The 18,139-nt window shown below is 36.2% G+C and overlaps 1 protein-coding gene across 1 annotated transcript in view; it reads left to right on the plus strand.

Moving 5' to 3' along the window:
* Positions 1 to 11,826, plus strand: part of CAND1 (cullin associated and neddylation dissociated 1) — a 53,248-nt gene extending 41,422 nt beyond the window's left edge. The window contains exons 8-15 of the mRNA XM_082849874.1: positions 483 to 775; positions 2,331 to 2,472; positions 2,826 to 4,319; positions 5,386 to 5,481; positions 7,859 to 8,028; positions 8,107 to 8,271; positions 9,395 to 9,502; positions 10,288 to 11,826. Of these exons, the coding sequence (XP_082706000.1) occupies positions 483 to 775; positions 2,331 to 2,472; positions 2,826 to 4,319; positions 5,386 to 5,481; positions 7,859 to 8,028; positions 8,107 to 8,271; positions 9,395 to 9,502; positions 10,288 to 10,512 (2,693 nt within the window). The 3' untranslated portion in view covers positions 10,513 to 11,826. The remainder of the gene's footprint in view (positions 1 to 482; positions 776 to 2,330; positions 2,473 to 2,825; positions 4,320 to 5,385; positions 5,482 to 7,858; positions 8,029 to 8,106; positions 8,272 to 9,394; positions 9,503 to 10,287) is intronic.
* Positions 11,827 to 18,139: the final 6,313 nt, after the last annotated feature.

Raw genomic sequence — 18,139 nt, forward strand, 5'->3', positions numbered from 1 at the left:
ATCATTCTTTTTATCACATCATCTATATCACAAATCTATTTTATAGTTTATCTTATAAACTCCCCAGTTGTTTGTTTGATTTTCCTGTTGTGTCAAGTGAATCTTTTGAATTGAACTTCCATTCACATTATTTTAAAAGGCTGGGACATTTATGATTTTACAAATATTTATAATCTGAAGAAGTTTAATGTATTAATAAATGATTTTAAAGAGTTAATAAGCAGCTCATTACCCATAAATGAGAAAATGTTTAACAAATTAAAAACACAATCAGATAATTTTTCTTTAGAGGTTTGTTTATGTGTAAAGTTTTATAAGTAAATTCTGCCTCCGATTTAAGTACTAGTTCTTTTTAAACCTATCTATTGCTGTATATCTTAGTGGAAAGTTAGAAAACTATCTTAGTTATGAATATCAGTTCACTTTCTATATTAAACTTTTCTTATGATTAATAGCCTGTTAACATTAAAACTTCTCTTTAGGGAGTGATGATGAATACAGTGACGATGATGACATGAGTTGGAAAGTGAGACGTGCAGCTGCTAAGTGCTTGGATGCTGTAGTTAGCACAAGGCATGAAATGCTTCCAGAATTCTACAAGACCGTCTCTCCTGCACTGATATCCAGATTTAAAGAGCGTGAAGAGAATGTAAAGGCAGATGTTTTTCATGCATACCTTTCTCTTTTGAAGCAAACTCGTCCTGTGCAAAGTTGGCTGTGTGACCCTGATGCAATGGAACAGGGAGAAACACCTTTAACAATGCTTCAGAGTCAGGTCAGTTTAAAAGTGTGTTTTAAAAGTCATGCTAATAAATGTGATCTTTTAAAGTGGTGTTTTTATATGGAAATATGAGTTCCAGAATAGCTTTAGAGAAACAGTTCTGGGATGTGTTTGTATAGTAGTTTATGGATGCTCATATTACATTACTTGTAAATAATTTATTCTGATTGAAGTTTTCTTGATTTTTCCTGGCTAAACAATATTAGCTTTAAGATTCAGTGAAGTAGTCTTTATCTTTGATCAATGGAGAAATCTTAGGGCGGTGGAATTAGACAACTTGTGTTCATAGCTTCCTTCCCTCCTAATTTAGCTGTGTGATCTTGGACAAGTTATTTAGACATTTTATTAAGCCTCACTTTTCTCATCTGTAGTAAGGGTTTACTTAGAACTGTCTACCCAAGGTAGAGATGATATGATCTATGTAAACGTACAGTGAAGCCTGCTACATAGTATTTATATATACCAGCTATTGTTATTGATAAAATACATATTTTTTTCACTTGAGGACATCTTTTCTAAGATCCTAAATGTTAGCTCTATATAGCCCCCATTTGTTGAATATTTAGTATATGCTAGGTATTTTCCTATCTTATATGCAGTCTCTACAGCAGCCCTATGGGGTACATATTTGTCCATTTTTGTAGATTACAAAACAGATGTTGAGAGGGACTGAACAACTAAACCAGAGGAGGGGATGTACATGCCATATCTATCTTGTTTTCAAGTAGTAAAGATTTTAAAAGTTTGTGGTGAACTTAAAGGTGAACGCTGAAGATTAATTGTAGAAGGAAAAGATAAAGTGTATGGAGGACATAAGCAATTGACTAAGTATATGGAAAGCAGATAAAAATCACAGGAAATTTTGATGATGCTGTGGTGAATTAATTAGATAGATATTTTCTTTTGCCTCTAGTTCTCTCACATCATTGTTCGATACGGTATGTGTCTGTTTCCTGGCATCCATAAGATTTATTGGTAAATTCCCTGTTTAGGATTTACTGACTGACATTAGGAAGTTTAGAAGCAGATGTCTTTGAATCTTATTCCTGCCGCTTGTAACTACATTTGAAGTGAGGTTGATTTCATTGTAACAGCCAACGAAAAGCAAACACAAGGACCCATTTAATGGTTTCTTTTCTATAATTTGTCTTTTTTCTTTAATTGCTTGTATGTGCTATTTCAGTTTCAAAAACCATTTATAAATTATGCTCCTAAAGTTTTGGTTGAAAATTATTTTATTGTTTAGATCTCTATTTAGTCTTGTGCATTTCATAAGTAAAATTAATCAAGGAAGACTTTTGTTGCTCTGTAGAAAGCTAATGATAGCTTTTCTCTGCTCTTATTTATCAGTATCAAGCAAATGTAGTTTCAAGAGAACATATAGAGTAGATGCAACAAAGTTTGTATTGTACAAATTGTTGACAGTTAGTGGAATTAGGAATTTGACCAAAAAAATTCTTCCATTTGTCCCCAGCCCCTGTAATTTGTGTTAAGTGTATTGAGGAAGTACCAGTAGCTGAACCAGCTAATGAGCACTTGATAATTACAGGTTCCCAACATTGTTAAAGCTCTGCACAAACAGATGAAAGAAAAAAGTGTGAAGACCCGACAGTGTTGTTTTAACATGTTAACTGAACTGGTAAATGTATTACCTGGGGCGCTAACACAACACATTCCTGTACTTGTACCAGGTATGAAAGAAATAGTAAATCACTTTTGGGACTTATTATAGACTTTATTAAGACTTAGATAAGCTTAAATAATTGTTTCCTTGAAAAGGATAATTTGTGACAACTTTGCACATGTAACTAACTTTTTTACAGAACCATTGAATACCTAAAGTTAAAAGTTTAAAATCGTACCCTAAAATTTTTTACTTTAATATTTATCATAGCTTGTGGAATTTCGACTGCTTTAGAGATAATATATAGTGGGAACTTTAGCAATCTTTTAGGGATTCGTTTTAAATTTTAAAACTAGCTTTAAATTCATAAAGGTGCCATGGATAAAAATACTGGATTTTTCTTTTTTGGTTGGGTTTTAGGAATCATTTTCTCACTGAATGATAAATCAAGCTCATCAAATTTGAAGATTGATGCTTTGTCCTGTCTATATGTAATCCTCTGTAACCACTCTCCTCAAGTCTTCCATCCTCATGTTCAAGCTTTGGTCCCTCCAGTGGTGGCTTGTGTTGGAGATCCATTTTACAAGATTACATCTGAAGCGCTTCTTGTTACTCAACAGCTTGTCAAAGTAATTCGTCCTTTAGATCAGCCTTCCTCGTTTGATGCGACTCCTTACATCAAAGATCTATTTACCTGTACCATTAAGAGGTTAAAGGCAGCTGACATTGATCAGGAAGTCAAGGAAAGGGCTATTTCCTGTATGGGACAAATTATTTGCAACCTTGGAGACAATCTGGGCTCTGACTTGCCTAATACCCTTCAGATTTTCTTGGAGAGACTGAAGAATGAGATTACGCGGTTGACTACAGTGAAGGCGTTGACACTGATTGCTGGGTCGCCTTTGAAGATAGATTTGAGGCCCGTCCTGGGAGAAGGGGTTCCTATCCTTGCTTCATTTCTCAGGAAAAACCAGAGAGCTTTGAAACTGGGTACCCTTTCTGCTCTAGATATTCTAATTAAAAACTATAGTGATAGCCTGACAGCTGCCATGATTGATGCAGTTCTAGATGAGCTCCCACCTCTTATCAGCGAAAGTGATATGCATGTTTCACAGATGGCTATCAGTTTTCTTACCACACTGGCAAAAGTGTATCCCTCCTCCCTTTCAAAGATAAGTGGATCCATTCTCAATGAACTTATTGGACTTGTTAGATCACCTTTATTGCAAGGGGGAGCTCTTAGCGCCATGCTAGACTTTTTCCAAGCTCTGGTTGTCACTGGAACAAATAATCTAGGATACATGGATTTGTTGCGCATGCTGACTGGTCCAGTTTATTCTCAGAGCACAGCTCTTACTCATAAGCAGTCTTATTATTCCATTGCCAAATGTGTAGCTGCTCTTACTCGAGCATGCCCTAAAGAAGGACCAGCTGTAGTGGGTCAGTTTATTCAAGATGTCAAGAACTCAAGGTCTACAGATTCTATTCGCCTCTTAGCTCTACTTTCTCTTGGAGAAGTTGGGCATCATATTGACTTAAGTGGGCAGCTGGAACTAAAATCTGTCATATTAGAAGCCTTCTCATCTCCTAGTGAAGAAGTCAAATCAGCTGCATCCTATGCATTAGGCAGCATTAGTGTGGGCAACCTTCCTGAATATCTACCATTTGTCTTACAAGAAATAACCAGTCAACCCAAAAGGCAGTATCTACTGCTTCATTCCTTGAAGGAAATTATTAGCTCTGCATCAGTGGTGGGCCTTAAACCATATGTTGAAAACATCTGGGCCTTATTGCTAAAGCACTGTGAGTGTGCAGAAGAAGGAACCAGAAATGTTGTTGCTGAATGTCTAGGCAAACTAACTCTAATTGATCCAGAAACTCTCCTTCCACGGCTTAAGGGGTATTTAATATCAGGTGGGTACCTAGATTTTCTTATCTAAAAAATTTTTGTTTATTAGCAGTTGTTGCCTGGAAAGATGGCTAATGCCGAAGTTAAAACATTTCTGTATCTTGTTATATGTAGAACCTATTGCCTTATGTTATTGATATGGAGCCATATTCAAATGACACCTTGTTGTTTAAAAGGATAAAGAGAGTGTAGTTAGATAATGATTAAATAAATCTGTTGTAGTTTCTAGTGTTTAATGTTACTCTTGTCTTAATGTGGGACAGATGTCTCTTGAATTAATATAGCCAGAGGAGCTTGCTAGAATTAATTACCGTACTAAAATTGGTGAACTAACCTGGTTCAAATGAAAGATTCTAGAAGAGTTTTCAGATTACCAGTGTCAACCCCTGTTGTCCCAGGAGAAGATAATAAAGGCCATTCATTCTTAGAAATTGCTTTCATTTTTAATAAAAATCTTGACAGTCATATAGTGGTTTAACCAGTTCCCTTTTGTGAGGGATAGAGCCTCCACTGCTGGTCACGCAGGCCGCCTCCTTCCTGGTAGAGATTGTTCCTTTTGAAATCTAGTGGAATTATGTTTCATAAGATGAGTAAACTTTGCTTCATTAGTATCCTGGAAGTAATAAGAAATACCCCTCTTGACCAAAGAGAGTTTTTTTTTGTTTTTTATTATTTTTGGCTGTGTTGGGTCTTCGTTGTGGTGTGCGGGCTTCTCACTGTGGCGGCTTGTCTTGTTGCGGAGCACGGGCTCTAGGCACGTGGGCTTCAGTAGTTGTGGCACATGGGCTCAGTAGCTGTGGCTCACGGGCTCTAGAGCACAGGCTCAGTAGTTGTGGCACACGGGCTTGGTTGCTCTGTGGCATGTGGGATCTTCCCGGACCAGGGCTCGAACCCGTGTCCTCTGCGTTGGCAGGCAGGTTCTTAAGCACTGCGCCACCAGGGGAGCCCAACCAAAGAGTTTTAAGGAATTAAAGACCCTGGTGTTATTCGAAGTGGTTTGAAAATGATAAAGGTGTCCATGGATTTTAGTTGACTTAAATACCAATAGACTTAAAATTTATTTTTAATTAGGCTCATCATATGCCCGAAGCTCAGTGGTTACAGCTGTGAAGTTTACTATTTCTGATCATCCACAGCCTATTGACCCACTATTAAAGAACTGCATAGGTAAGTGGAAATGAAGATGAATATACTGAATAACTAGTTAACTGTCAAAAAACGAATCATTTCAATAGCTAACTATATCACCAAGGAACTAAAATGCTTTTAAGGGTCTGGTAATTCTTTCATAAAAAAAATAATTTTGCAAACAGCTGAAATTTAGTAAATATGCTAGGATGTCTTTAAAGTCAACTACACAGTTGATAATCATATTTTGGGAATGACCTAAAGTAAACTAATGGGTAAAGGAAAAAGATATATGATCTCTCTGACTAATCTGAAGTTCTTCCCAGTTGTAAGTGAATCACATTTGAGCTTGTGATGGCCCCAGTTCTTCGTTATTACTTGTATCTCTCCAGCTCCCAGGGGGATCTTTGGAGGCTTTTAAATTTAAGGTAGAAATTTAAGAATAAAAAAGATAATTCTTGTGGTTATTAGTTCTACCAACCTAAGAGGAGCTAGCCAAGAAAGAAAAGGGCCATCTCTTTCTATGAAGACAAGAATTAGCTTTTAGTGTTATTTTTCATGATTTTATAACTTCCCTGTGTTGTTTTCATCATCAGTTTTCCTAGAGCTTTTAGTAACTAAACTCTCTGGTGTTTTCTTGAAGACAAGAATGGGGATACCAGCAGAGAGGATAGAGGGATATGGCAAAGAAGCTTTGCAGTTTCATGCCATGTAAAAAACACAGTCTAAAAGAAAAGAACTACCGAAAGGGATTACCAATTCAGAGTAAGGGGGACATGGGGGATAAATGGGTGCCAACGCTGAGACCTAGAATTAATTCAAAGAAAGTCTCTATCAGAAGATTCTTGCCTTTGTTCCCCTCGCCTCTTTTTGCTTTGATATATTTACTCTCATTTTTGTCATTGTACAAGATACAGCAAAGGAAGAGACCTGTGCCAGATCTTTAGAGACATCTTTCTAGGTTGACAACAGTCAACCAGTGTGCATCTTTGGTATAGTTATTCAGTCAGATGATTATCATTCTGTTTGTTTAAAATTGAAATTCCTAGACCAAGTTGTTGGGGACCACTGATCCTAGACCACGTCACCATTTGTCTATCATAATAGCAATACTTTTTGTGCTTTACTGAAAGCAATTCACCATGATAGTAATTCTAAGCAAACAGAGGTGAGGAGGTTTAGTCTGGTACATTTAAATTCTTTTTGAACCCAAGCTACCTCTTAACCTTTTTTGTAGTCAGAACTTTCCTGGTTGGTCAACCTTGAGTTTACCAATCTATGGTGTCTGAAGTATTTTTTCCCCCTCCCATTTCTTCAAATTGCTGTTGTGATACATTTAAGTCTTCTCATACCTTTTTTCCCCTGTGTATTCTAAAAGATTGCTTATGGTAGGGTTGAGATGACATAATGATGAGTAGCTCTGTGTGAATATCACATGTGTACCAGACACTGTGTTCAGTAATGTACGTATAAAATTCTCATTTTATAAACTGGGAAACTGAAGCTCTTGCCTACAGTAACTTGCCAGAAGTCGGGCATACAGTTGACAAGTGAAGCAGTGTGGATCACCGTCTGTATGACTCCAAAGATCTTTGCACTATAATTTCTCTCCCCCGTGTGGAAGAAAAACCAGACTTATATCTGTGTTTAAAGTGGCCAGGTGCTTTCTTTAGCTTTTTGTCCTGTGGTAGGTTTCAGTTTCTTCCTTTTTGTATTCTTAGACCTCTTATCTATTTCTTGTTAAAGATAAAAATAGGCTTTGGGAGGCACATTTCTCCGTCATCTGATAAATTATATACTTGTTAACAGTATTCCATCTTTATCAAGCAGTGGATCTGTCTCCACCTTGCTTATCTTTTGAACTCAGGTTTTTAAATTTCACTTTTGGAATTTAAAATTTAAAGTAAATATAAACTTCATCTGAGCATAAATTTATTTGACTTGTCCACAGCTGTATCCCCACTGCTTCATGCCATAAATGCTCAATAAATGTTTTTTGAATGAGTGAAAAAAAAATTCCATTTTTGTTGGTGCTTTTAGTGCGAGTACTAATTTTGAATTTTAAGGAGAATCATTCAAGTTACTAGTCCTTGTGGTTGCTGGCTCCATCACTTTTCTATGTCACCCACCTGTTAAATCAACTATCTGTAAAAGTAATGGGGAGCTTTTGGGGCTCTCACTTCTTACCTTTTGCATTTAAAGGTGCTGAGAATAGGTTTATCAATTAAGTCCACTCCCATTCAGACATAATAGTTTACCTGTTGTCAAAAGAAATTATATAGCTCACTTAGGATTTCATCATATTCCATGACCCACATTGAAGAAGTAACAATAATAAACTATCAATTTAGGAAAATAATATAATGCATATTTTAAGCTTACCATAACTCTTGTTGCTTCTCTTTCAATTTTTCAGGTGATTTCCTAAAAACTTTGGAAGACCCAGATTTGAATGTAAGAAGAGTGGCCTTGGTCACATTCAACTCAGCAGCACATAATAAGCCATCATTAATAAGGGATCTTCTAGATACTGTTCTTCCACATCTTTATAATGAAACAAAAGTTAGAAAGGAGCTTATAAGAGAGGTAAGTTAGATTGCACTGTTTACCTAAGCTTGTCTTTTACTTTCTAGTATATCTACGTATTCTGTTTTATTTCAACAGGTAGAAATGGGTCCATTTAAGCATACAGTTGATGACGGCCTGGATATTAGAAAGGCAGCTTTTGAGTGTATGTACACACTTCTAGACAGTTGTCTGGATAGACTTGATATCTTTGAATTTCTAAATCATGTTGAAGATGGTTTGAAGGACCATTATGATATTAAGGTAAGATGTTTGTGCCTGTTTATAGAATGTTTTAGAAGAAGACTTTGCTAGTGACTTTCACCTTTGTAATCTACTCGTTATTAAGTGAGAAAGATTGGTTTGCTTGTCATGATTTTAGTGTGTTATAAACTAATATGCAAAAGTAATAGTGATGCAATGTGACATCAGTTGACATACAGGAAAAATCCAGAAACCTTTTCATTGGAAGAGGAAGTCAATATCAAGAGGTTTGTTAAAGGATAAGAGGAAGAACTGTCTTCAGATACACAAAGCAATCTGTAGAAGCAACCACAGAGAAATTATACTTCATGCTACTTAGGTTTAGAGCATGAACTTTGCTCATAACTGCTTTTTGTTTTCCTGTTTGCTTAAGTCCGTTTAAAATGTGAACTATAAAAGGGTGATTTGAAAAATCTTTTTCTTCTAGTCAGGACCTTTGGTCAAGCAGGGCAAAAGTGGTAGTTGAGCAGTAACTCATCCATACTATCAGAACTCCAACTTTCACGTTTCCATAATGTAATATGGAAACGTGTTCCCCTCCGGAACTCAGTGAAAAGAGCCCTGAAAGAATAGGATCCTTTTATTTCTACAGTTTATGGTCTAAGAGAAAAGATATGGGTTACTGGACTTTATATGGATTAATCTGAATAAGCAGGCTTTTTGTTTTGTTTTTTAGTGAAATTTGCAAAGACAGTAGAAACTTCTTACAAAGCTTTTCTTCTGGTTCAATTATTTTCTTATTCACTGATTGTTCCATCTGGTGCACATGAGCTTTTTAAAAAATACTGAGTCTGTGGCCCTATCCCGATGAGTGAAGTAAAAATAGGTATATTTGTTAAGCTCCCCAGCTGTAATGTGTGGTCAGGATTGAGAACCACTCTTTTAGTTCTGTACTCTAGGACCGTGACCATCTATCATGATAGATAAGGTAACTCTAGTACTTGTAGGTAAAATTTCTTAGACAAGATTTGAGGCAATTCTGTGTGATTCCAATGGCAGATTACATTAAAATGAAACAATGGTACAGGTTAGTCATTTTCCTTTCAAAAGCTTTGTCAGAATTTGGGATTTGTCTTTAGAAAATAATGCAAAATCTAAATTTTGTCTCTTTTATTCATAATAGATGCTAACATTTTTAATGTTGGTGAGACTCTCTACCCTTTGTCCAAGTGCAGTACTGCAGAGGTTGGACCGACTTGTTGAGCCATTACGCGCTACATGTACAACTAAGGTAATGTTGATGTCATTGATTTAGGCCAGACTTAGTATGTTCAGGATCCCTAGTTGATTCTATACTGTGGTTTTCCAAATTTAACTATGCTAGCACCCTTATGTAGCAGTTTGTTTCAAAAGTTAACTTATTATTCCTATTCCTCACTTCCTTCAAATGTGGATGTTTTAGAAAGCTTAGCACTGTTAAATGCTATTCTTAAAAGTTTGTTATAACAATCTGACACATATTTTTAAAGTACTGATATGGGTTAAAGTGTGATAGGGCCACGAAAGAGGACGAAATGTTTAATTCTGGTGGAGGAGGGGGTGGGGGTCACAGAAGGCTTCATATGCACGTGACAGCGTTTAAATGCACCTTGAGAAGTCAGGATTGTTTTAGGTCCAGAAGGTGAAACAGGACTTTTCATACAAAAATAATTGTATGAATTAAGGCACAGAGATGTCAGTACATGACATGTTTGAAGAATAATGAATAAACAAGGTAGCTAGAGGGGTAGTTTCTTGATAGAGGACAAAGTAGGACTTGCTAATAAGCAGATCCCACTCTTGGTTTTTATAATGGGCCTTGTATAGCATATTCCCTTAAAAGGAGATACATAGCTACTACTAAAAAGAAGTTTCAGAGCAACTCTGCTTGAAGAATAATGTGCCTTTTGGATCTATGAAAGAGTAGCTTTGCTTTATTTATATGTGCTTAAATTTCTTTATTTATATGTGCTTAAATTTTGTTTGTATAAGAACTGCCTTTTATAGCATGTAATATAAATTTACTCATTGTTACAGGTAAAAGCAAACTCAGTAAAGCAGGAGTTTGAAAAGCAAGATGAACTAAAGCGATCTGCCATGAGAGCAGTAGCAGCACTGCTAACCATTCCAGAAGCAGAGAAGAGTCCACTGATGAGTGAATTCCAGTCACAGATCAGTTCTAACCCTGAGCTGGCAGCCATCTTTGAAAGTATCCAAAAAGATTCATCATCCACTAACTTGGAATCAATGGACACTAGTTAGATGTTGGTTCAACCTGGGGACCATTACATTGACCATATGATGCACTGAATTGACAGGTTAATCATAAGACATGGAAAGAGAAGTAAAGCTTCAAAATGTTCCACTTTTTTTTTTTTTTCCTTCGTGGAGACGGTTTGACTTTCTTCCATTGTTGTTTTTGTAGCATTTATTTCAGAAATACGTATTTCCATAATCCAGAGGTTGTAAAACCACTAATGTTTTAGTGGTTAGGGCAACATTTAAAATGACATCTAAAAGTTAGGATTGATGGAGATAGGGTCCAGTATCTATTTACCCTGTAATGTTTAGGATTAAAATGTTAAAATTTTGTGACCATGAATTTTCTTTCTTTTATAAATTTTCTCTTATTTAAAAATCAAAAATTCTGCAAGACAAAAACCATGTTTCTTTTTCTTGTATAACTTTTTGTTTCAGCAACACAAATTGATTTTTAGCTGTGGCAGACAAGAATATCTGTGTAAGATTTGTTACATTTCGGAGGGGTTGGCAGTTTAAAAGAGATGATATCATTTTTTTTAGGTATGGGGATTAACAGTATCCCTGTTGCGCACACTAATTTTGCATGAGCAAGTTTACAAATATGTATTGTCTGTAAAGCAGCATGTGCAGATTATTCATAATACAAAAGTAAAAATAAGTATTATTGTATTAGTGCAATTTTCAGATATTTATTTTTGCACAGAAAACATATCTGGAGAGAAAGAGAGAGGAGTAAATTTTTGAAACTTTGGTTTTCTTAATGCCAGTGTGAATTTGCAGATGTTTTCAGCAAATCAAGTCATGATAACAATTCGCCACTTCTTTTTCTATTATAAATTTTCGTATACATTTAAAATTTGAATATTTAAGTACTCAGTTTTTCTCAGTTACCCATTTGTGTGCGTGTGTTTCCACTTAGAAATTCTTAAAGCCAGATTTTTCTTTCATTTCCTTTGTATCTCTACATTCCTTATCGAAAGAGTCAAATAACTATATGCTTTTGAATTTTACTTTTAGGAAAATTCTGAAGCTGGCTATCACAGGTTTGTTAGCTAATAATAGTATTTTCTTTTAGTTGAGTTAGATTTTCCCCCTTTCTTGGAGAGCTAATTTACATATTGTATTCGGTAAGCGTTGACTACTTTTCCTGATTAAAGGGTCTGTGCTTGGGGGAAACAGTACCTTATATTGTAGTTAAGATTTTATTTAACATATCCTTCAGTGAGCTCATTTCACACTGTAGCCTCTTCCTTCAAATTTGTGGTGCTCCTGTAACAGTAAGAACTAATTTCTGAAATAAAAGACATCTCCTAATGCTGTGCAAACATAGTTTACATGTATTGAAGGAGGCAGTTGTTAAATTGAGTGACCAATTTTAAGCATTCAGATATTTGAAAACTGCACCCTTTATTTTTGAAACTGTGAATTAGAAGTATTTTTCCTGCTGTATTACTTAACCTGCTTTAACATCCAAATATGCGGTGATTTTAATTGGTAACATACTGTGGTTATTAGATTAACAGCTTGACTTGAGATATTCAGATGATAATGCATAAGACATCATTACCAGTAAGGATTTCGATTAGGACATGGACCATTACATGAAGTTGGTGCCATTTCAGAATGTGGCAGGTGATAATCATACCATAATTTGCATAAAACTGTAATAGAAATTTATTTTGAGATGTTGGTATATTATGTACTATGCATTACCGTGATATAGATGTTGTGGATATATTTAAGTATTTGGTTACATGGTTTCACAATAAATTACAATACTGCAGGCTCTAGGACCATATAGGAGACTGACATGCATATGTTGTGTGAATGTCTTAGTTAAGTTGTCTGAAGTTAAATCCATATACTTTTCATGTATTGGATTTCTCCATTCTTTAACTTCTAAAATGCTTACAGTTTTTTTTTTGTTTTTTTGAGTCTTGCAAAATGGCTAACTTTTCTAATATAGCTGAAATTCTATCTTCTAACGAAAGATTCTGCTCTTTTCTAGTAGTAGATATGGTTTTAGTGTTTATATATATATAATATATATTATATGTATATACTCACATATATAACAAAATTAGTAAAAGTAGAATACTCAGATTTTAAATGCTGAGTCATACTAATTAACTTCATACTTCTAGTGGTAATGTCCTGATACTGGAATGGAAGTTGCAAGGTGTGGCGTTCAGTCATAATCTGCCACTCATACTGCTTACTGTTCTTTTAAATATTAGGAAGTTCTGCTTAGCAATTCTGCATATGTAGGTTCCTCAGGAGATCTACAATAGTAAGAGAACAGCTGCTCTCTGATTTTCTTGAGAACGTTTAAATTGTTTAGATCTACCCAATTTCTTTTTATTTTTTTTTTTTTATTATTTTTAATTTTTTTGTGGTACGCGGGCTTCTCACTGCTGTGGCCTCTCCCGTCGCGGAGCACAGGCTCCGGACGAGCAGGCCCAGCGGCCATGGCCCACGGGCTCGGCCGCTCCGCGGCATGTGGGATCCTCCTGGACCGGGGCACAAACCCGTGTCCCCTGCATCGGCAGGCGGACTCTCAACCACTGCGCCACCAGGGAAGCCCCCCAATTTCTTTTTAAAGAAAGCTCAGTATGGGGTTGTGTTTTTAGGTTAGGTTATTTTATGAAACTAAGGCAGAAAGGAAATTTGCTGTGGCAAAGACTAAACTAAAAATTTTAAATCATTAGCACTGAATGATTTTTTAAATGTGGTCATGTATTCATTAATGATATCTAAATCTGCTTAACCCCTGGGAATTAGAATTCTTAAAATATTGGAGTATGGAGACTTCAACAAATGTTTGAATATTTATATAATTTTTATGTAACCATAAGTAACCAAATCATGTTTTTTTGTTTTTTGTTTTTTTACACTTTTGTTGGGTAAATGGTAAAGAAATAACATATGGGCATATCTCATTTAACCAGTTTTAAGGGATATCTTTATATCTAGCTCAGTCTCAGATATATGAATATGATTATATAGGCATGATTGAAGTTTAAAATGATGAAATATACAAAATCCTTAGTCACTGAAAAATTCAGTTAACTGGTTAACTAATAAACCTTGTAAGGTGTGTTTAGCCACATGTCAAATACTTGACAATTTTTTAGAAGTTGAAATAACATTTTCTGCCCAAATCAAAAATTTTACCAAAAATTTTAGTTGTTAAAATTAACTGCCAATCTCTAGATATATTATGCTTAGTAAATATTTTGATATTAAAGAGCTTAAAAATTTCAGTAAATGTTGATTCTAGCTCTATCTTAAATATTGAATCCCAGTTTTCAAACTACTGCCACCCCAGATTCACATCTGTTTTTGAAATCTTAATTAATTCTCTGTGAAATGGAAAATGGACAATAACGACAACAGTTCATTTTACTGTTTGGGAAAAGGATATTCTGGTTTTAGCTGATTTTTTCCCAGTTAATTAAGTAAAACTCCTCTGATGCCTTTGGCTGCAAAATGCAACACATTGGAAGTATTACGTGGCAAGCTGCCAAAATCTCACCAGATATGGCCATTTTCTTAAGAAACATGTACAATGAAATTACATATTTTCCCTTTACAATACAGTAAGTTGCTTATTTTCCTATTAATACTAGAAAAATAGGACTTTGTGAACACCTACACTGTAATTTAGGACAAGAGTTACCAGCAACATGTTTTTGGCTCTTTGTAACAACTTTGAAAGTTAGCACTTTTCATAAAAACCAACTTCAATTAAAACTAAGGGGAGTATTGCAGATAATTTTACTTTGTTAGACTCTGTAATGTTAATGTGTCAGTATGCTTTTTTTAGTAGAGGGAGTCTTAATACCCTGACCGCTTTGTACTTTAGTTCTGATGTTAAGTGACTGTCAGTGATTTGGGCAAATTGAATTGTTTCACTTAAGTCTTAGATGAGAAAAAGCTATCTGTGAACTGAAATTCTTTCTAGATTAGGATGTATTGGAATTAGTGTATTTAGCCATTATCAGTAAATAATGGCTGATGCACACTGAGTGATTTTATTCTAGAACGCTCTCTCACAAGAAAAATCTGAAGAATTGTATTTTAGAACTGGTTAATGTATGATAACCACGATAACCTCATGATTTAGTAGCCCGTAATAATCCTGTTACTTTGAAAAACTATTTTACTTGTTTCATAGACATTTCACTTTTAATATAAACCCAACTGCTTACTTAGGTAAGAGCAGCTAAATGTGTGTGGTGGTATTTTACTGTAATCCTGATGTAGTATTTTTAAGACACCAAATGTGTACTTTACTTGGAATCCTTACCATCCATGAACTAAATTAGGCTTTCCTAAAAGGTCTGGAAATAAACACCTAGTTTCTTGTTCTAGAAATAAAACCCATGCTTTCCTCCAGACTTGATACTTAAGTAGAAAAATGCATGTTCTTTTTAGATCAGGATTTCTCAACCTAGCACTATGACATTTTGGACTGAGTAATTCTGTGTCATGGCAGCTGCCCTGTGCATTGTAAGATAACAACATCCCTCGCCTCTACCCACTTAGATACCAGTAGTACCATCACCACCCCCAGCTGTGACAACCAAAATTGTCTCCAGATATTGCCAAATGTCCCCAGTGGAGTAGGGGAAGAGGGAGAGAGTGCAAAATTGCCCCAGTTAAGAACCACTACTCTAGAGAGCTTTTGTTTCTTGTTAGTAGGTAAAACCAACTGAGATTCTATACATGCAGAAGTTTTCAGACATTCTTAATGTCAGTTCTTCATCTTCCTAACTAAATTTAAGTACTGTTTTTAACCTGTTTTCTTCCACCAGTTAATTAGAACTATCATGATTTAGTGAAAATAGGTTTCTATTCTATATATTACCTCCTCTGATTTAAATGGATGGTCTTTATTAAATCCCTTAACATACTTTTTTTTTTTTTTCTGGCTATAAAATGCTTTCTCTTACTTAAAGAAATATGAGTATAAAGGGGTCTTCTACTACACAGGGGAACATGAGGCAGTGTGAGTGCTTTGCAATTGGGGTACTGTATAAAAAGGCAACTAGTACATTTTACTTGAATTCTTGAAAAAGAATAAGTGGATTTTCAAAATTACTCATTTACATTCTCTTCAAGAGAACAGTTTGTTCATTAATTTACTTTCTTGAACTAAAGACTTGCTTTCAGTACAGGTAATTTCCTGTTTAGCTGTAATATTTAAAGACATGCCAAACAGTGATGGGGGGTATTAGGTATTATTTCAAAACTATATATTTGAGCTTTGAAAGTAAATTGTAAAAGTAAAGGTGACTCTAGCAGATTTTTGCTATTTTTCTAGGATTAGTTGATGTTTAGAGACAAGAAAATCCTTCTTATGAATCTTGATAACCACCCATGAGATTTTAAAGACTGAATGGTGGTAGGCAAGTGGTAGACACAAATCAAATTGCTTACTCTTTGAAATAAGACCATTGAATGAGTCATCTTTCAAGCTTCTGAACCATTTTAGTCCCACTTAGCAGAATTGGCATAAACAAAAATAAAAGTTAATTTCCTTTTACATGATGTTTTTTGAAGTATTAAATGAGGCTGATTGGTCAGCAGTTTTAGTAAGTTCAGAATGCTGAGTTTTGAAACCTTGGAAAATCTAGTCTTTAAAACCTGCATTTAAAAGACTTTTGAAATTTGTTTCAGCATCAGTTGCCCTCTGAAGCAGAGTCAAGCATTGTCAGATGACCATGTGTGTAAGAGAGGCCCCACTGCTGATCTGCATTGCTGTAGCCCCTGCTCGCCGTGCTCTACCTGTCAAGCTTTGCGTAAAACTTACTGCCACGCCTCCATCCTTGTAAACGGATCGAAGGCAAAGCTAATTACCTTTTTCCCTCCTTCCTTTGGTGCCTCTCTACTCTTTAGTACTATGTGCTCAACACTGGGGACAGTATGGGGGAAACACTACATAGTTACTGTTAAGTAGTGTTTCAACAGGGGAAATGCCGTTAGGGCTCTGTATGATCTGTGGCACAGATTCCTGGTCTGGGGATCAGGACAAGCCTAAGCCAGGGGTGCCGGTACTCCATGTGGTGGGAATAGAATCAGCAAAAGCAGAGAGACAAGAGGCCATGCTGTATTCAGAAGCTGGAGAAGGCTGTAGTCTGGAATATGAGGGAGAACAGTAAGAAGCTAGGAAGGGCAGATTATAGAGGGCCTTGTAAACGTTTTGGATTTAACTTCAGGGATGATGGCAAGCCTAGAAATACTTAAAAGCCAGTCATGTGATCAGATTTGTAATTTTGAAAGATTAGCTGCCGTATAGAGAATGGACTGGAAGGAAGGAAAGACACTTGGTGAGTTAGGATGTTAATGGAATAATATATGTGAAAGGGAATGTTGTGCTGAACCAGTGTAGATTTGGAGGGGAAGTCAGGGTGTTCGAGATAAAACTGACAGGACAACAACTGATTGGATGTTGGAAATATGGACAGTTAGGCTGCAATACATACAGTCCCCCAAACAGGTGGTTTAGAATACATTATCCTACGTAGCTATGGTGGATAGCATGGGGGTCTGCTTCCCACCTCACTGGGACCCTGGATAACGAAGCTGCCACTGGGAATGTGGTTAGTTGCTGTGGCAGAGGGAAAGTGAGAAGTGAGCCACATCTGTCAGTGCTTTTGCTTGACAATGACACACACCACTGCTGATCACATTTTGGTGGCCAAGAAGTCTTACAGTCATACCTAACAGCTGAACACTCATTCACCAGGCATTGGTAAGAACAGTCAGCTCCGTTGAGCTGTGGAGTGGTCCTTTTTTAAGAGGCGAAATGTGGGCAGAAGAGTTAGGTCACATTGCACACCCCACTGCAAACAACTCAAAATTAGACGTTCCCACCGATTCTTACAAGTTCTTTTCAACCACCCTGCCACTGAGTTTCTCCTAAGCTCCTTCTCCACTCACTGTCTGCCTCCTCTCCTTTCATCTCTTCTTTCTTCCATACCCTCCTACAACCATCCTCACACCTTCCACAGTAGCAGTCAAATTTTGTTAGCAACTTTTTAAGCTGTGGCACCCAGGGCCATGGGAAGTGGCCCATCTACCTCAGGCATTTCCCCCCACCCAGAGTTCAGCTGTACTTTCCCAAACAAAAACAGCAGTCTCCTAAAAGTGCCAGCAATTTTGATGTTTTCTGAAATGTACTTATGTAGGTATCACTCAATATTCCAACCCTATAATTCTTGCTTTTATCAACCTTTATCTCTGCTATTTCGACCAACCACTCTGAAGGCTACAAGCTAAGATATTTTCATCCAGAGCTGTTTGCTCTGCCCTCACTTGCTGTAAACTGATTTTTGACCTCACAGAGTCCTGTGATCGATTTTTCCCACCATTTTCTCTCAGTTTCTTTTAGCCTTCTGTCATTACCTAATCTGGATCTCCTGGTTTTTGTAAATGATTTATTCATAAAATTACTTGTCCTTTTACTGCATCTGGGGATGCCCCCTCTCCCACTCCCTAAATCTTCCTTTAAGTGTTACGCTTAACCCTGCCTCCATACTCAATGGACTACCTAGCATTAACATAATTTTGTCAATAAACTTAAGGCCATTATTCTTGTCCCTCCACCTAAGAATCTCATATC

The sequence above is a fragment of the Leucopleurus acutus genome (assembly GCF_964270905.1).
Source record: "Leucopleurus acutus genome assembly, chromosome: 11".
In the NCBI taxonomy this organism is placed as follows: Eukaryota; Metazoa; Chordata; class Mammalia; order Artiodactyla; family Delphinidae; genus Leucopleurus; species Leucopleurus acutus.